The following is a 14883-nucleotide window of genomic DNA, read 5'->3' on the forward strand; positions in this document are numbered from 1 at the left end:
AAGGGCTGTTGTAATTCTGAGGTCTTCCAAGTATTTTTCCAGAGCGAGAAGCAGCAAACCTTGCTGTGCATAGCATTTTCACCAGCTGACGCAAACTGCAGTCAGGCACAGATTGCATAACGGCAGAAGCTGAGACTGTGAAACTCTTTGCTCGCACCGAAGCTGAAGCTCTCAAGAACCTGAATCCCTAACACAGGGTCTTTGGGACCCTGTGAGCCTTTGCTGAGGCAGCTCAGGTACTGGGGAGCAGAAGGACTGGGCTGTTGGATGGGAACGTGCTTTCCAGTGGGGCTTCTCTGAGCACAGTCCCCTGTGGAGGGAGGGTTGTGCTAATCCTTCCCAACTGTGTGCAGTGTTGAAAGCCACAGTTCACAGACATCAAGCCCAATCTGGCTTCTGGGAAGTCAGTGGCACCCTCTGTGGGTGCCTTCAGTTTAGGCAGGTAGGGTTGAATTATTGCCCCTGACATAGAGGATTTTTCTGTAGGAGGAAGCATTGACGCATGGATTGTCTTCTTGGAATGAAATCCAGAGCTACAGAAAAGTAATTAGCTCTTGACTTTAATTCTTCTAATGCTGAAGCCCAGAAAACTGTTCTGAGTAGAATTCTAAATGCCAACTTTCCCTAAAGACCAAAGCCAGAAAACAGCCAAATAAACTAGGCAGGCTCAGTTTTTCCTTCCTACAGCGGTACAAAATGCAGCCCTAGGCCTGCCTGGGACGTTCAGGGTCAGCCTGATTTCACCTTGGGCTTTAGGACAATGACTTCATGTCTCCTGCCTCATACGATTATGTGCAGGAAAGCTCTCTGCATAATCTCTTGGCATTTCATAAATGCAGGCTCTGTAAATGAGGTCAGGGCTCTGATGCTGTACCTTGTCCAGGGACTGCAGAGCTTGGTCCATGTTTTGGAATAATTACCTGGCCAGCATTCTGCTGTCTCCAAGTGGTCCTTCAAGAGGTCAGCCCCGGGCGGGCAGCCTCTGTCCTCCTACTGCTCATTCGTCCGGTTTAGTGTTCAGCTCGTCAGGACATGTAAGGGTACTTTAAAAAAAAAAAAGAGAAAATACGTAAACATAGAGCTGGTTCAATTTGTGCACATTTCAAATATAGATGAATTAACATTCTGCAAAAAAAGGAAGAGAGTGGGAAAATTTGTGAGGATTTTTTTTTAAATGTTTTTGACCACTTACAGAACTGGCTGAATTTGGAAAATTTTTTCATCTCCATGGATTTAACTTTGGGGAAAATGCTGAGACATTCAAGCATTTTGGTCTTTTTTTCTGTTTGTTTTCAGCTCAAAAGAAAACCCAAAGGCAGCAGAGTCTTTCTACTCCCACTCCTACATGTGGGATCTGATTTTCTGAGGCACAGATGTCATCAAGAAAAGGATGATTTCTTGATTAGACAGGCATTTTTCGCTTGATCATCTTTCATCCTATATCAAAACCAAACAGCTCTGTGGGCAGGAGAATGTATCAGCCTTGTTTGCTGGGCTCAGTGCCTCATGACTGAACGTCCCCTTGTCTGACAAGTGTTCTTGCCGACTGAAGCTTTCCCTGTGGTTAAGATACTCATAATTCTTTTTCCCTCTGTCAAACAATAACCTGGGCTTGTGCTTCAGCCTCTTTCTGTGTGTCAGTAGTACCCACTCTCTCTAACTGGACAACTCTTTTCATGCAACTTATAGAGACTTGCTATTTTTGTAACCCCAACCTTGGCCAAAATGATGAGCAGTATCGTGGTTGTGTGTTGGGGGGAAGGACTGTAGACTGACCACAAAATCCCCTTTACCTCAGCTGCTTAGAAAAACAACCTAAAAACACGAGTAAGAGTATTATTGGACAAGGAAAAAGCCCTCCACGTTAACACCTTGAAAGATGACATGGTGTCCCTAGCAGGAGAGCCAGGCAATTTCTAACTGAAGAGGATCTTCTTCTGACTGTTCAGTCTCTTCCCCGTTTAGCAGCAGCCTCAACTCTGCCGCTGTGTGGCAGCGCTGAAAAAGAACATGAAAAAAAATTACCAGTCAGTGAAAAAATCAACTCACCAGTGCAGAGCTCACCTCAGCAGGCCAGAAAGCCCCCGCTTCGCACTGTGGGGTCGATTTTACAAACAGGCATTTGCACCTTCTGACCTCCACCACCAGAACTTCATCCCACCAGAGGAGCCGGTGTTTTGCAGAAATGCTTGGGGCTGTCTCGGGGGATGTGGACAGTTACTGGGGTTTGCCAAAAGGAAGGCTGTGGGCAATCTCACCACAGTCCTCGGGGCTCGGAAGAGTCTTCACCAGTGATCCTACCTTCCTCTCTGAGTGGTGGTGCAATTGGAGGCCAATGCTGGTTGTAAAGGCAACTGTTCTCAGCACAGATCTCAGCAGACAAACTTCTTCCTTCCTGCAAACACCGTCACTGAATTTTAACACTAGCACAGCACCTCCGGCAAGCAGGACCATGCATTTTTCTCACTTCAGTATGCGAAGAGGTGTGGACAAACTCTGCAATAAGAGAGAACATTAAGGACCTGTAGTAAAACTTATTTAACGTGTGTTGGCCCATAGTTTAGCTCCCACCACTTGCGCAGGGAAAAAGCCTAGAAGCCCAAGGATCCCTCTTTAGATTCAGGACTAAGCAGAGGGGGGCATTGCCAGGATGTTCTTGGAGACCTCAGGTTGGTGAAGATCAGAGTCATGGGGCTCTGCAGCCTTGTGAACATAAAAGTATCTGGTGTTGCTCCCATGGAGGAGTAGCATACCTCTAACGAAGCATGAAGGTAAGAAGGGGATTGGGCTGTGGTAACTAACAGATTAAACCAGTGCTGTCCCTCCACCCTCTGCACATTTCTGAAAGTAAGTCTTAAAGTAAGTCGTAAAGCAACATTTTTTTTGTGAATCTCACGTCACAATAGCAGAGAAGCCAGAGAGGAAGGGAAAACGGGTAGCATTAGGAGCTGTGTTCACTTCTTAAGGGCACTCGGAGCCATCTCATGCTTGTTTGGTTATTGAATCTCTTTATTCTACTGTGAACCTTGAAAGATGTGGCAGACATTTCTCCCTTCATCTTGGGAGGGCTGAGGTGAATAGGCTGAAGGAAGAATGCATAAAAGAGTCAGTCAAGGCCTTCTTGTTCTCAAATGCCTCAAAACTTTACAAAGAAACAAGACAAAGCCAATGTAATAATAATGGAGATAAAAAGTAATTCACAACAGTTGTTACCCTTCAAATAATGACTGGAACCAAGCGAAGAAAGTATGAAGTCATACTTTTCAAGGTCTTTCAAGCTGTTTCCATAGGGAGCTCAGCGTGCCTTTGAAGCTGCTCTTTATTCACAGGGAATGCCTATCAGCTCCCTTCTTCCGGAGCCCGGGAGCATTAAAGGGCAAAATAATTTTTTCTGTCTCACAGTTCCACATGTGCCCTTCCAGGTGGGCCCTGGTCCCAGCAGAGCTCTCCCACGGTGCCGTCTAAAGGCTGTGTTGCAATTGCTTCTGTTGCTGCCAGGACACCATCATGGTTCTTCTCTTTTATTAACCTGCACATGGATTAAATCAAATCCATCCCCCACGCACCGAAGAGAGGAACATTAAATTATCCTCTTATTCAGCATGAACAAAAGGTGGGATCATGCTTCTAGCCACTTTCCCCAGGATGTAGATCAAAGCAAGTAGTCACCCAACCTCCGCTCCACATGGCAACCCAACACATTTGTTTATGCACTTATTCTTCAGCGCATCTTAAATTATCAGGATGTGTACTGCTACCCTGAAGAACCGAAGACAGCTCTTCGCATCTCGTCTCATTACTGATGCAGAACAGAGGTATTCTTGGATTACCAATAACAAATTGCAAAAATTCAATGATGACTAAAATGGAATGGCAGTGAGCAGGGAGAGTGCCGCAAGCAGTGATTTATTACTGAACCCTGAATCAATGAATAACAAGCTTCATCAGGTCCTTAGTAATGCCTTAGTGTTCTTCTACAGAAAGGAATGTACACATTGTACTACAGAAAAGTTGCCAAAATTTAAAAAATAAAAGCCCAAGCACAGATCTATTCTTTTTCCTGTGCTGCTCTAATGAATGGCTCCTGCAGACCAGCTCTCTCCACCTGCCAAGGCGCTAAATTCTGGGATATAAAATGATGGCAAAGACCCCTTTGAAAGATGCAGGGAAAGAAGCGATCCAGGCAGAAAAGGAAAGGTGACATTATCGCAGCCGTTCCTACCAAGAGCTGGAGAAAACTTTGTGGCAGAGAAACTATGTGCATATGAAAAGAAGAGGTTCCTTCCCTTGAAAAGCTTAAGTTGTTGATAGACTGCAGTTGTTCAGTCTGGAGAAGAGGAGGCTGAGGGGAGACCTCATCACTCTCTACAACTCCCTGAAAGGGGGTTGTGGTGAGGTGGGTGTTGGTCTCTTCTCCCAAGTGACAAGTGATAGGACAAGAGGAAATGGCCTCAAGTTGCGCCAGGGGAGGTTCAGGCTGGATATTAGGAAAAAGTTCTTTACTGAGAGAGTAGTGAAACATTGGAACAGGCTGCCCAGGGAGGTGGTGGAGTCAGCCTCCCTGGAGGTGTTCAAGGAGCGTGTGGATGTGGCATTGTGGGACGTGGCTTGATGGGCATGGTGCTGTGTTTTTGTTTTTGGGGTTTTTTTTGTTGTTGTTAATGATTGGACTTGATGATCTTACAGGTCTTTCCCAACCTTAGTGATTCTGTCATTCTGTAGAATTTGTCTGCTTGTTACCAGTGACCTTTTTCCTGACTTTTGCTTGAGAACTAAGTACTCAAGTACCAAGTTATTTTCTGCCATAAGTAACTAAAGACGCAGGAAAGGGAAGCAGGGGTTGGATGAGGGAAATCTGTTCTCCCTGTGGCCTTGTACAGCAGTTTCCTCACCTCACTGTGGGCTGCAACCAGCCCTGGGTGCCCAGAGCTCTCTCCCATTCCTCTAGCAGGAAACAGGGCATAGGGAAGTAACACGGCTGTAATATTTGCTGTGGGTGGTTTTGTTCCTGTTCACCTGTTTGCTGTCAGGGTGTGAAAGGAAGTGGGGAAAGAAGCGTGCTCCAGGCATGGAGGGCAAGCAGCCTGCGCAGGCCCTCTTGCTGTCCAGCTGAGGGGCTCCCTAGGGAGATGCCATTCCCTGCACCGCTGCAGGGGGAAGCAGTGGCTCTCCCCCGTCTCCCCGGGGTGGTGCCGGGAGTGGGGTATGCCGCAGAAAAGAGCCAGAAGAGCTGCCCCGGCCGCCCCCGGGCCCTGCCCGGCTGCCCCGCACTGCCTGTGAGGAACCCTCTGCGGCAGCGGTGGAAGAAACGGCGCCCCCCATTGGCCGGGCCCAGTGTCCACAAGCCCCCACAACTCGACGCTCTATAGGCTGCCGCTCACCCTGAGCCCGCCCCCAGGCCTTCCCTGCCCCGCCCAAACGAGCGCCCGCTGAACTCTTCTTTCCGCGCACGCGCCGTGCGCCTGCAGTTGTGCGAGGCGCATGCGCCAAAGCGTGGGGGCGGTGCCAGGAATGACGTAGGCAGGGGTTGACCCCTCCCCTTCTCGCTCGCCGTCGCGGGAAGGCGGAAGCGCGCGGCGCAAGATGGCGGCCGCCGGGCGGCTGTACGCCCTGCTGTGCCTGGCGCTGGCGGCCGGTGCGGCCGCGCTGGGGAAGCGGAGCCCAGTGAAGGTGCTGTCGGACGGCATGTGGCGGGAGCTGCTGCAGGGCGAGTGGATGGTGGAGTTGTGAGTCGGGAGGGGGTCGCTGGGGCTGCCCGGGAAGTGTGTGTGGGGGGGTGTCTCTCGGCGGCCCGCTCTGAGGCCGCGGGGGACCCAGCGGTGCCGTTAGTGACAGACTTGTGTTGGCCCCAGCTATGCCCCTTGGTGCCCCGCCTGCCAGAACCTGCAGCCCGAGTGGGAGAAGTTTGCCGAGTGGGGCGAGGACCTGGAAGTGAACATTGCCAAAGTGGATGTCACGGAGCAGCCGGGTGAGAGTCTGGGGGGGGCGGCTGTGGGCTCCCAACGCCCTCCCCACGGCTGTGGGCTTCTGAGCGCTCGGGGGAAATGTTCGGTGCAAGCGTAGGTGCTTTTAGAAAATAAACGGAATCAGTAGGAATAACAAAGATCTGTTCCTGATCTCTTCTGAAGGCAAATTGCTACACCTAGACGAAGCAGTCCTGTCTCTCTTAATAGACAAAGGAAACAAGAGGGTTTCTCTAGAAAGTGACGTGGAGGATTTCAATGAGATTTTTGAGCTTACTTTGTAAGCCTCATCCAGAGCAAAAACGTGGTTTCAGCCTTCTCTGTAGCAGTACCTCCCTTTGTTGGCAAAAGGGAGTGCCAGTCCATCTGGTCCCCCTCAGCTGAAGCTCACTTCTCTGAATTGCCCTCGTGTCTGCGTGGGATTTGTAAAAATGACCTTGTTCGTGCTGGTGCTTTTCTCCAAAGTCACATAAGAACTTTTGAAACTTGCCTCACTTGGATTATTTTCTGCAAGCACTGGTGGTTGCAGGTCATGTGGGAAAAGAAGAGAGCATCTCTCTCTGGAGAGCTACAGCCAAGATAGTCAAGTAGAACAGTGATCCCCAGAGATCTCTTTCTCCCCATGGAGAAATTTTCTCTCTCTTTGTCCAGGAACTCTTCTTTTAGACTGTGTGCAGTACTTTGATACGCACAAGTTTGTGTTTGATCGCAATTAAAGATTGATACCTGGGAGCAGCTGTTTTTATTTCAGTGTGTAGTAACATTTCTTGCCTTTTCTTACGTAAGAGTGCTCTACTATTCTGAAAATAACTGTTTTCTTACAGGATTAAGTGGACGATTCATCATAACAGCTCTTCCTACCATATATCAGTAAGTATGCAATGCAGCAGGATTTTTTTGGAGGAGAGAGAACATTTTTTTTTCCTTTTTTGGTGGGTAAATTAATGGGATTTACTAAGGTCTTTAAAAATGTGAGTTACTTTACACAGACATAACCGCTGTTTTACCCGCTGTGACCTTACAGTACTGCCAGTTGATTTTTTTTTTTTCTCTTCCCTTCAGGCCTTATTTATTCTATCTTTTCATGGGTGTTTCTGTTTTGCAATCTTTTCTCTGTAGGTTGATCTTAATGCCATTGTCTGGCAAGTGCCTTAGGAAGATCATTATCTTTTTATGGAATTGCAAGCTAAAGCTAGCCAAGATACACGTGGAGTCAAGATTCTATAAATACTTGTAGTCAAGTGGAACACATTTTAGAGCTGATATCATCTAAAGCAAAGTAAAACTTAAAAATAGGCAAGGGGTTGGGAGGGAAGATGTTGAGTGGAAGCAAATGCTACGTGCTTGGACTGTCTAAAATAAGGGACTTTTTGTTTGTTTGTTTTACAGCTGTAAAGATGGAGAGTTCAGAAGATACCAGGGTGCAAGAACTAAAACTGATTTCATAAATTTCATCAGTGACCAGGAATGGAAATCTATTGAACCAGTTTCATCATGGTTTGGTCCTTCCTCTTTCCTGTAAGTTTTGGTATGATTTTTATAACAATTCGTTGTCAAACATCCACACTTTAAGGACGTGCTGGGACGAGTCCTTAGGTGTGCCGCACCTGGTACTGCCTCCTTCTTAACAGCTCGTGCAGCAGCATTGTGCTGGTAAGAAGTATGTGAACGTGATGGGTGGGTGGTCATGCCTCCTTTGTCAGCAGCAGGAGGATTGTGTGCGCGAACATAGCAAAGATGTCCCAAGAAAGGTTTACTTTAAGGCTTCAAATAGTTATAGGCGGGTGTATTGTTTTACGAAACTCTTGTAGGTAACTTACTGACACTTGACGTTCCTTTGTTTATAGGGCAGAAAGATGTTTTGTCCCAGCTAAATTCTAGTAAATTAGTAATAAAAATTGGAAAATAGTGTAGCAACATAGTTGTAAGATATGGGCTGGCCATTGAAGAAGACATATCTGTAGCAAAGTTAAAAGCAGAGTGGAAGGGTGAAGGTTCCTTTGTTGAAGGAAAAGCAAAGTGGGGAGACTCTATAGTCTGAGACGAAATACGCTTTTTGGAATTCTTTCTAGTTTTGTGGCTTTGAAATGCTTTTAGTTGTTGCTGCATGTGCTCTGTGGTGGTTTCAGAGTAGCTGAGTAACTGAATGATAAAGCATGTTGGGGACACCATTGGTTGAGGCAAATGAACCCAGTTGTTCATGGTTTTTCTTCTGTTAGAGCAGCGATGGCTGAAACATCTCTGTGCAAACTGTGCTGTAGGAGTGTTCAGTTTATGAAGTGTTATGCTAGACTGAAATTCCACATTTTTTGTGGCTCTTTGAGGAAGCTCAGCATTGTTACTTTGTCTACTTGCAATGCTATTTGAATCTTCAAACTGTGTGCTTGATATCCTACAAAGTATTAGCCCACACCAAGGAATGTGTGAAACAGGGGACTAATTTTAGGATCAATAAGTTTTCCATTAGAAGTGTACAGGACGAGCTCCATTTTTTTGTGCATACTGAAACAGTAGGCAGGCTTCTTCTATGGCTCACTCATTAGCAACTTAGGCTGGCTTAATGTTTCAAATTTTCCTTTCCGTTACAGATAATGAAAACTTAATGCTGAAGTTTCACAATAACAGGGAAATGCCAGAATTGGCAGGATATACATGACAGATAGCCTGGTCTTTTTCACTTGTATGTAAATATGGCTAAACATAAATGTCTGAAGATCTCTCAGTTCTTATATAACCTGATTTTTTTTTAACAGGTTAATTTTTTTGTTTTAATAAAATGTCCAGATGCCTAATTCTTAATATCTTGAATAGAGTTCCAGCTGGCTTTTGTAGACTGCTGGTCCAAATATAACTTAGAACATAAACAAAAGTAACTGAAATTCATGTGCCAGCAGATCCAAGTTAAGGAAGTTTATGAATTCGTAGGTGTCCGTGTGTGGAACATTATACAAGCTGATGTTGGTACTGAAGATAGCTTCATGGGAAACGACTGTTTATTGAAGTAAAAGACAAAACAGAAGATAAAAATCAAAGTAGTTACAAGGGAAACCAGACACGAGCAGAAAGTTGTTCCACATGGGACTAAATAATGACCAGTCAGGCAAATCAGAAGGTACAGGTATGTGACTGGCTTAAAGATGTTTTCAGTTACTTTTTTCTGCTTTGTTTCAGGATGAGCAGTATGTCAGCTTTGTTTCAGTTGTCAATGTGGATCAGGGTATGTGCTTAGATCTCTACTTTATTTTACCTTAACAGACATGATATTCAGCTATTCTTGAAATGATTCTCTTGTCTTCTCTTCCAGCACTGCCATAGTTATTTAACAGAAAATGTTGGAATACCGGTCTGGGGCTCATATGCTGTTTTTGCGTTGGCAACTCTATTCTCGGGACTGATACTGGGACTTGTAAGTGAAGCACTTGAAAGAGATTGGTTTGTGACTACTGTGTATTACACCAATGCCGCCTTTGCTTCAGTCTTTAATAGTAAGAGCAGTTGTTCTTGGGGTACCCAGCCCGCTGAGCTGGAAGACAGGGACGGGGAGCGGAATGAAGCCCCCACAATCCAAGGGGAAATGGTCAGCGACCTGCTACACCACTGAGACACGCACAAGTCTGTGGGGCTGGATGGGATCCACCTAAGAGTACTGAGGGAGCTGGCGGAAGTGCTGACCAAGCCGCTTTCCATCACCTACCAGCAGTCCCGGCTAACCGGGGAGGTCCCAGCGGAATGGAGGTTAGCAAATGTGACGCCCCACCTACAGGAAGGGCTGGAAGGAGGATCTGGGGAGCTGCAGGCCTGTCAGCCTGACCTCGGTGCCAGGGAAAGTTATGGAGCAGATCATCTTGAGTGCCATCACGCAGCATGTACGGGACAACCAGGGGATCAGGCCCAGCCAGCACGGGTTTACAAAAGGCATGTCCTGCCTGACCAACCTGATCTCCTTCTGTGACAAAGTGACCTGCTTAGTGGACGAGGGAAAGGCTGTGGATGTTGTCTGCCTGGACTGTAGTAAAGCCTTTGACACCGTTTCTTGCAGCATTGTCCGGGAGAAACTGGCTGCTCGTGGCTTGGATGGGAGCACCCTTCACTGGGTAAAACCTGGCTGGATGGCCGGGCCCAAAGGGTTGTGGTGAACGGAGCGAAATCCAGTTGGCAGCCAGTCACAAGCGGTGTTCCCCAGGGCTGGGTACTGGGGCCGGTCTTGTTTAATATCTCTATCGATGATCAGGGCGAGGGGATCGAATGCTCCCTCAGTAAGTTTGCAGATAACAGAGTCACCATCCCTGGAGGTGTTTAAAAGACGTGTGGATGTGGCGCTTAGGGACATGGTTTAGTGGTGGACTTGGCAGTGTTACGTTTACGGTTGGACTCGATCTTAAAGGTCTTTTCCAACCTAAATGATTCTTTGATTCTAATGTGCAGGATGTTTGGAGATTTAAACTTGTCTTTCTTTGGTTTCAGATAATGGTGTTCTTAGCAGACTGTATTTTTCCATCCAAAAGGCACAGACCACCACAGTACCCTCATTCAAGTAAGCCTGCTGTATACTTCTAATTCAGTGAAGCTGTTTGGTAAATCATATTTAATAACTATCGGTATGTAACTTGTGTCTGCAGGACATGAGATTTAGTGTAGAAGTTCATACTTGTGATAAATGCTATGCTTTACCTGCAGCTGTTTGCCCTTAGGGTTTATAGTGGGTTTGTATTTAGTTAAAGCTAAACTATTTTTAAAAAACTTTTTTAGGAGATAGAAAAATGTTTTTACAGCTTTTTCATACCTACAAGATACGAAATTCCATATGTGCAGGGAGATAAAAGTTTTGAGTGCAGCTCTCAGTGTTGCTAAGCTGGGGGTTTGCATAAGTTTTAGGGGCAAAGTGAGGATTAAAAAAGAATTTGCATCTCTGTGGATAGTAGGTGATTCAGTTTGGGCTTAGTCTCTGGAATTTTTCAAGGTAATCTTAAAAAGTCGTGGAAGATCTGAATGCTGGTTTATGGTTTGTAGGAACCTGACTCATTTGTAGGAACCTGACTCATTTTTTTTTTTTTTTTCCAAAGCTGGAGGAAGTTTTATATTACCTTGTCTTGGTAGTCTGTAATCTGTTAATGTTTGACCTGTGGGTAACTTCATGCTAGCAACAATTCTACCTAAGATAGCAGCTTAACTGACTGATACTGGGAAGTGCTACCTGGATTAAATTAATTAAAATTCTGTGCTAGCCTGTGATGTTAAAAAAAAAGTGTATTTCACATGGTAATGGTATTTGTGTATGCATGTTTTCCTTTCTCCTTAAGGAAAGCTAGCTCCAGAGTCAGCTCAGCTGCTGAAAAAGCTGGATGAAGAGCAAGAAGCAGATGAGGAAGATAACTCAGATGATGAAGCAGAGGCTAAAGAGGTGTCCAACAGAAACTCATCACCAAATGCTGTAAGGCAGCGCCCAGTGAACTCTGCTGCTACGATGGATAAATCTTAGCTTTATTTGCGTGCAGGATTAGTGTTTGAGTCACCAACTCAAAAGGAGCTAAATGTCAAATCCTTCAGCTTGAAGAGAAGATGACTCTTGTCATGGTAATATTGATGCATTTCACGAATTCAGGAAAAAAATATATAAAAGAAAGCATCTTTGGCATCAGGTATTCAAAACTAAAACATGCTGTTGCAAATGGGTGAAACTTCTCCTGTCTGTGTGCAGAGAAGTGCCAAGAAATAATTTATGTGGCTTCTTGAATGACTTGTTCTATAGGGATTATTTTTAACAGAATGTAAACCAGTGTACTTGTTGCATTAGGGAACGTTAGCAAGGAAAATGCACTAACCTGTTTGCTGTTGAAGCATTCAGAAAGGTTTCTTAGTATAAATCCATCTAGTTGTGCTCTGAAGAAATGCTGAGGGGAAAAGTTCCTTCAGCTTAGAGACACGTTCCAGGCTTTTTTTGTGATAAAAACTGCTTTCTGCTATGACAATGAGTGCTACACTCCCCCCAATCTTTCTTCTTCCAAAGAGATGAAAGTTGCTACCTTCATTTAGAGGAACAGAAGTTGCCCTCTGAACAAAAGCTAGAGAGCTTATCTTTGCCATCCTCCCAGATGGAAGTTACCACAAGCGCTCTGGGTAGTGTGGATTCTCTGGCTGACCAGAAACCTGCTATTTGCATCAATTTCTTTTAGAAAAGGCTGTAGAAACCTGTATGAGCTTTTTGGTGGAGTAATTCTTCTCTAGAAAAAATGAGAAGTAGCACCATGAATTCTTGTTTGCCTGAATGACTCTCATTCAGATGGGAATAGTTTACATGCAGGGTTCTCTCCTGAGTGCAAATCCGATCCATTCATCCTGCTGGATGACAGTAGGACTCTGCTTTATTTTTAATACATCATCAATAATTTCTGCTTAATCAAATTTTACTGCAAATCCAGTCAGGCTGTACCTGGTCTGAAGTTGAAATAACTGCTTCTTAATTTCTTTTACAGAAAGTCATCTTTTCTGTTGTCACAAAACCATCTTGAAACAATATACCCTAATTCTTTCTTTGAAAAACTGTAGTCTCCTGTTTCCTGTACGGTATTTGTTTTCACTCTGTATAGAAATAAAAAGAATGCACGTGTGCGTTGGGCCAGTGTTATCTTGCATTGCGTGTAAAGAATTTTCCATATTCTTTCAGTTAATTTCCAAAGTATTTGCAAGGGAAGGGTTAGCCTAGTGCTGAGCATGCTTAGGTTTTTGGACAAGCCTGTTCTTGCTGGGGTTTTTTTGCTTTATTTTTTTTTAGTTGTTTGGTTTTTTTAAATTGTTCATCTGAGTGGGTTTGCAGGACTGGCAGTTGATAAATCTTTGTTGATAGTAAAACTTGGTCATAAGTAATTAAGACTGCAAAGATAGAAAAACTCTTGGTATTTTCACTGCAGCCTGGCTTTCTAAAGCCAGGCTCTCCTAGTGATTGTTAAGAAGATGGGAGCATGAGACAAGGGGCTCGTGAGGAACTCTGTGGGATATGAAAGAAATGTTGGGAAAAACAATATTCAGAGCTCTTGCAGGTGAATCAGCTTGTAAAGCTGTTAACGAATATGCCATGCTTTTGTCAGCCTTGAATGCTTCTTTGTAAATTGCATTTTAAGTATACCCTATAGATCATAATTCATCCTCCATGTTATGAATGGAAAACAGTGGTTCAGCTGTCCAAATATCTGAGTGAATCTTCCAACAAGTTCTTCGATGAGTAAGAATGAGTTATGTAAGATGTCCTGGAACTTCCTCCTTTGACTTTTTCTTTCTTTTTTTTTTTTTTTTTTTGTTTTCCTTTTTCTGAATGTCGGTGCTCTGGAATGACTTAGGACTTCAGTGCTGGGTTATGTGTTAGAAAGATAATAACTGATGCTTGAAAGGGTTCTTTTGGTTAAAATGTGAGTGTTCCTGTCATTTTTAAATACCAAACTTCCTGGTGTTTGAATGAAGACCACTGTGTGCTGTAAATGCCCTTAAGGTCTTGGTCTTGTGGGATTGCCTTAAATTCTCTAAAAGTTTAGATCTTAGCCTTTGTCACTAGTAAAATAAAGCAATAAATCCCTGATGTACTAGGAGAACTAGTAGCACTGTCTTTGATAAATGGTGTATTTCATTAGTTTGGAGAGGGCTTGAGAAGACAAGGGTCACAGAAATGCTGTATGCTGTTATTAGGGAAAAGTGTTAAATTATTTTAAAAGCTGAACTATATGGGCTAACTCCACTTGGAATATACTTAAATGTAGCTGTTATAAATGCAGGGCTTTCTAATTTTTCAGTTACTTCAAATCTGTTTGTGCAATATGAAAAGTATATACAGATAACTTTTGGCTAACTTTTAATTTTAAAAGAACAAACAACCTTTCTTTTTCTGGCTGTACTTCTAGACTCCTGGTTTAACAAGAACTTCTAGCACTAATTAACCTTGCCTTCGCCTTCTGCACACCTACCTTTTCTTACTGCCTCCCTGCCTTAGGCAAGTAACCAAATTCCAAAACTTAGTCGTAAGTGTTCCGAGTTGCTGGAATCCAGCCTCTGTGTGGCAGACCTCTGCATGTCATTAGTGTAACTTCTGCCAGTTCTGTTGGATTATCCATAGGCAGCCTGTGTTTGCTGATCTCTGTAAATCTTACTGTTCATATTTTTAATAATGTTATGGTTTTGTCCTGTGAATATTTAAGTTTCTTGATATTTTTTTAAAATCTGTATTCCAAAGATGTTTACTGAGGCTGAGTGAAGGTTGCAATGTAACAAATGTGCGTAAGAGCCTGTCCTTTCTGTGTATTGATAGTGCTTGAATATCAGTTTTATAAAACTCAGACTGCCCTTTCCATATCATCGCCTTGACCGAGCATGTCAGATTTCATTCCAGAAGAAATTAATTAACTGTAACAATACTTTTTTTAATGTTTCGGAGAGTCTTCAAGTAAAAAAAATAACCACCAGCTTTAGATTCCTGTGTTCGTGTCTTTTTTTTTAAGACTCTGTCTTGCTGTTTAGCAATGAAACAAAACTGCAGCTATTTCCATGGAAAAAAATTGTTGTAACACTGTAGTTAACAAACCATTTGTGGTAAGTCTTTTCAAAAAGACAAGTTCAAATAGTACTTCAGACTAAAGCTGCACTGAGGTACTTGCGTTTTTTAGTTGAGCCTGGCTTGGGTATTTCATGGTAGCGCGAGCTGACCGCTTACCATTTTGGTTAGCTGGTTTGTGTGGTTTGGGAAGGAGCTTTCACGCATACCAGGCTTAGACGGCGATGGTAATAAAATGGGTTGTTGTGTTGCAAAAAGAATGTAGGCTGGAGTTGACAAATGATGTTTAAAATCCAGTTCTTTGTAACTTTTTTCTGTATTTGTGTAAAATGTGTGCAAATCATATTTCAGCTACAGATGGACTCTCCCCTCTTCCACCTACAC

At 44.0% G+C, this 14883-nt stretch overlaps 2 protein-coding genes across 2 annotated transcripts in view; both read left to right on the plus strand.

Annotated features, from left to right (window-relative positions):
* The window catches only part of PSMC6 (proteasome 26S subunit, ATPase 6), a 364454-nt gene that overhangs the window by 58805 nt on the left and 290766 nt on the right, over positions 1–14883 (plus strand). The window lies entirely within an intron of this gene.
* Positions 5584–14415, plus strand: TMX1 (thioredoxin related transmembrane protein 1). Its single transcript, XM_059819439.1, is given in 9 exon segments — positions 5584–5726; positions 5853–5968; positions 6788–6833; positions 7353–7481; positions 9135–9180; positions 9268–9369; positions 10428–10497; positions 11264–11394; positions 13853–14415. Coding segments are annotated over 9 exon segments (1044 nt in total). The 3' UTR covers positions 14114–14415.

The sequence above is a fragment of the Gavia stellata genome, chromosome 7, assembly GCF_030936135.1.
Source record: "Gavia stellata isolate bGavSte3 chromosome 7, bGavSte3.hap2, whole genome shotgun sequence".
Taxonomy (NCBI): domain Eukaryota; kingdom Metazoa; phylum Chordata; class Aves; order Gaviiformes; family Gaviidae; genus Gavia; species Gavia stellata.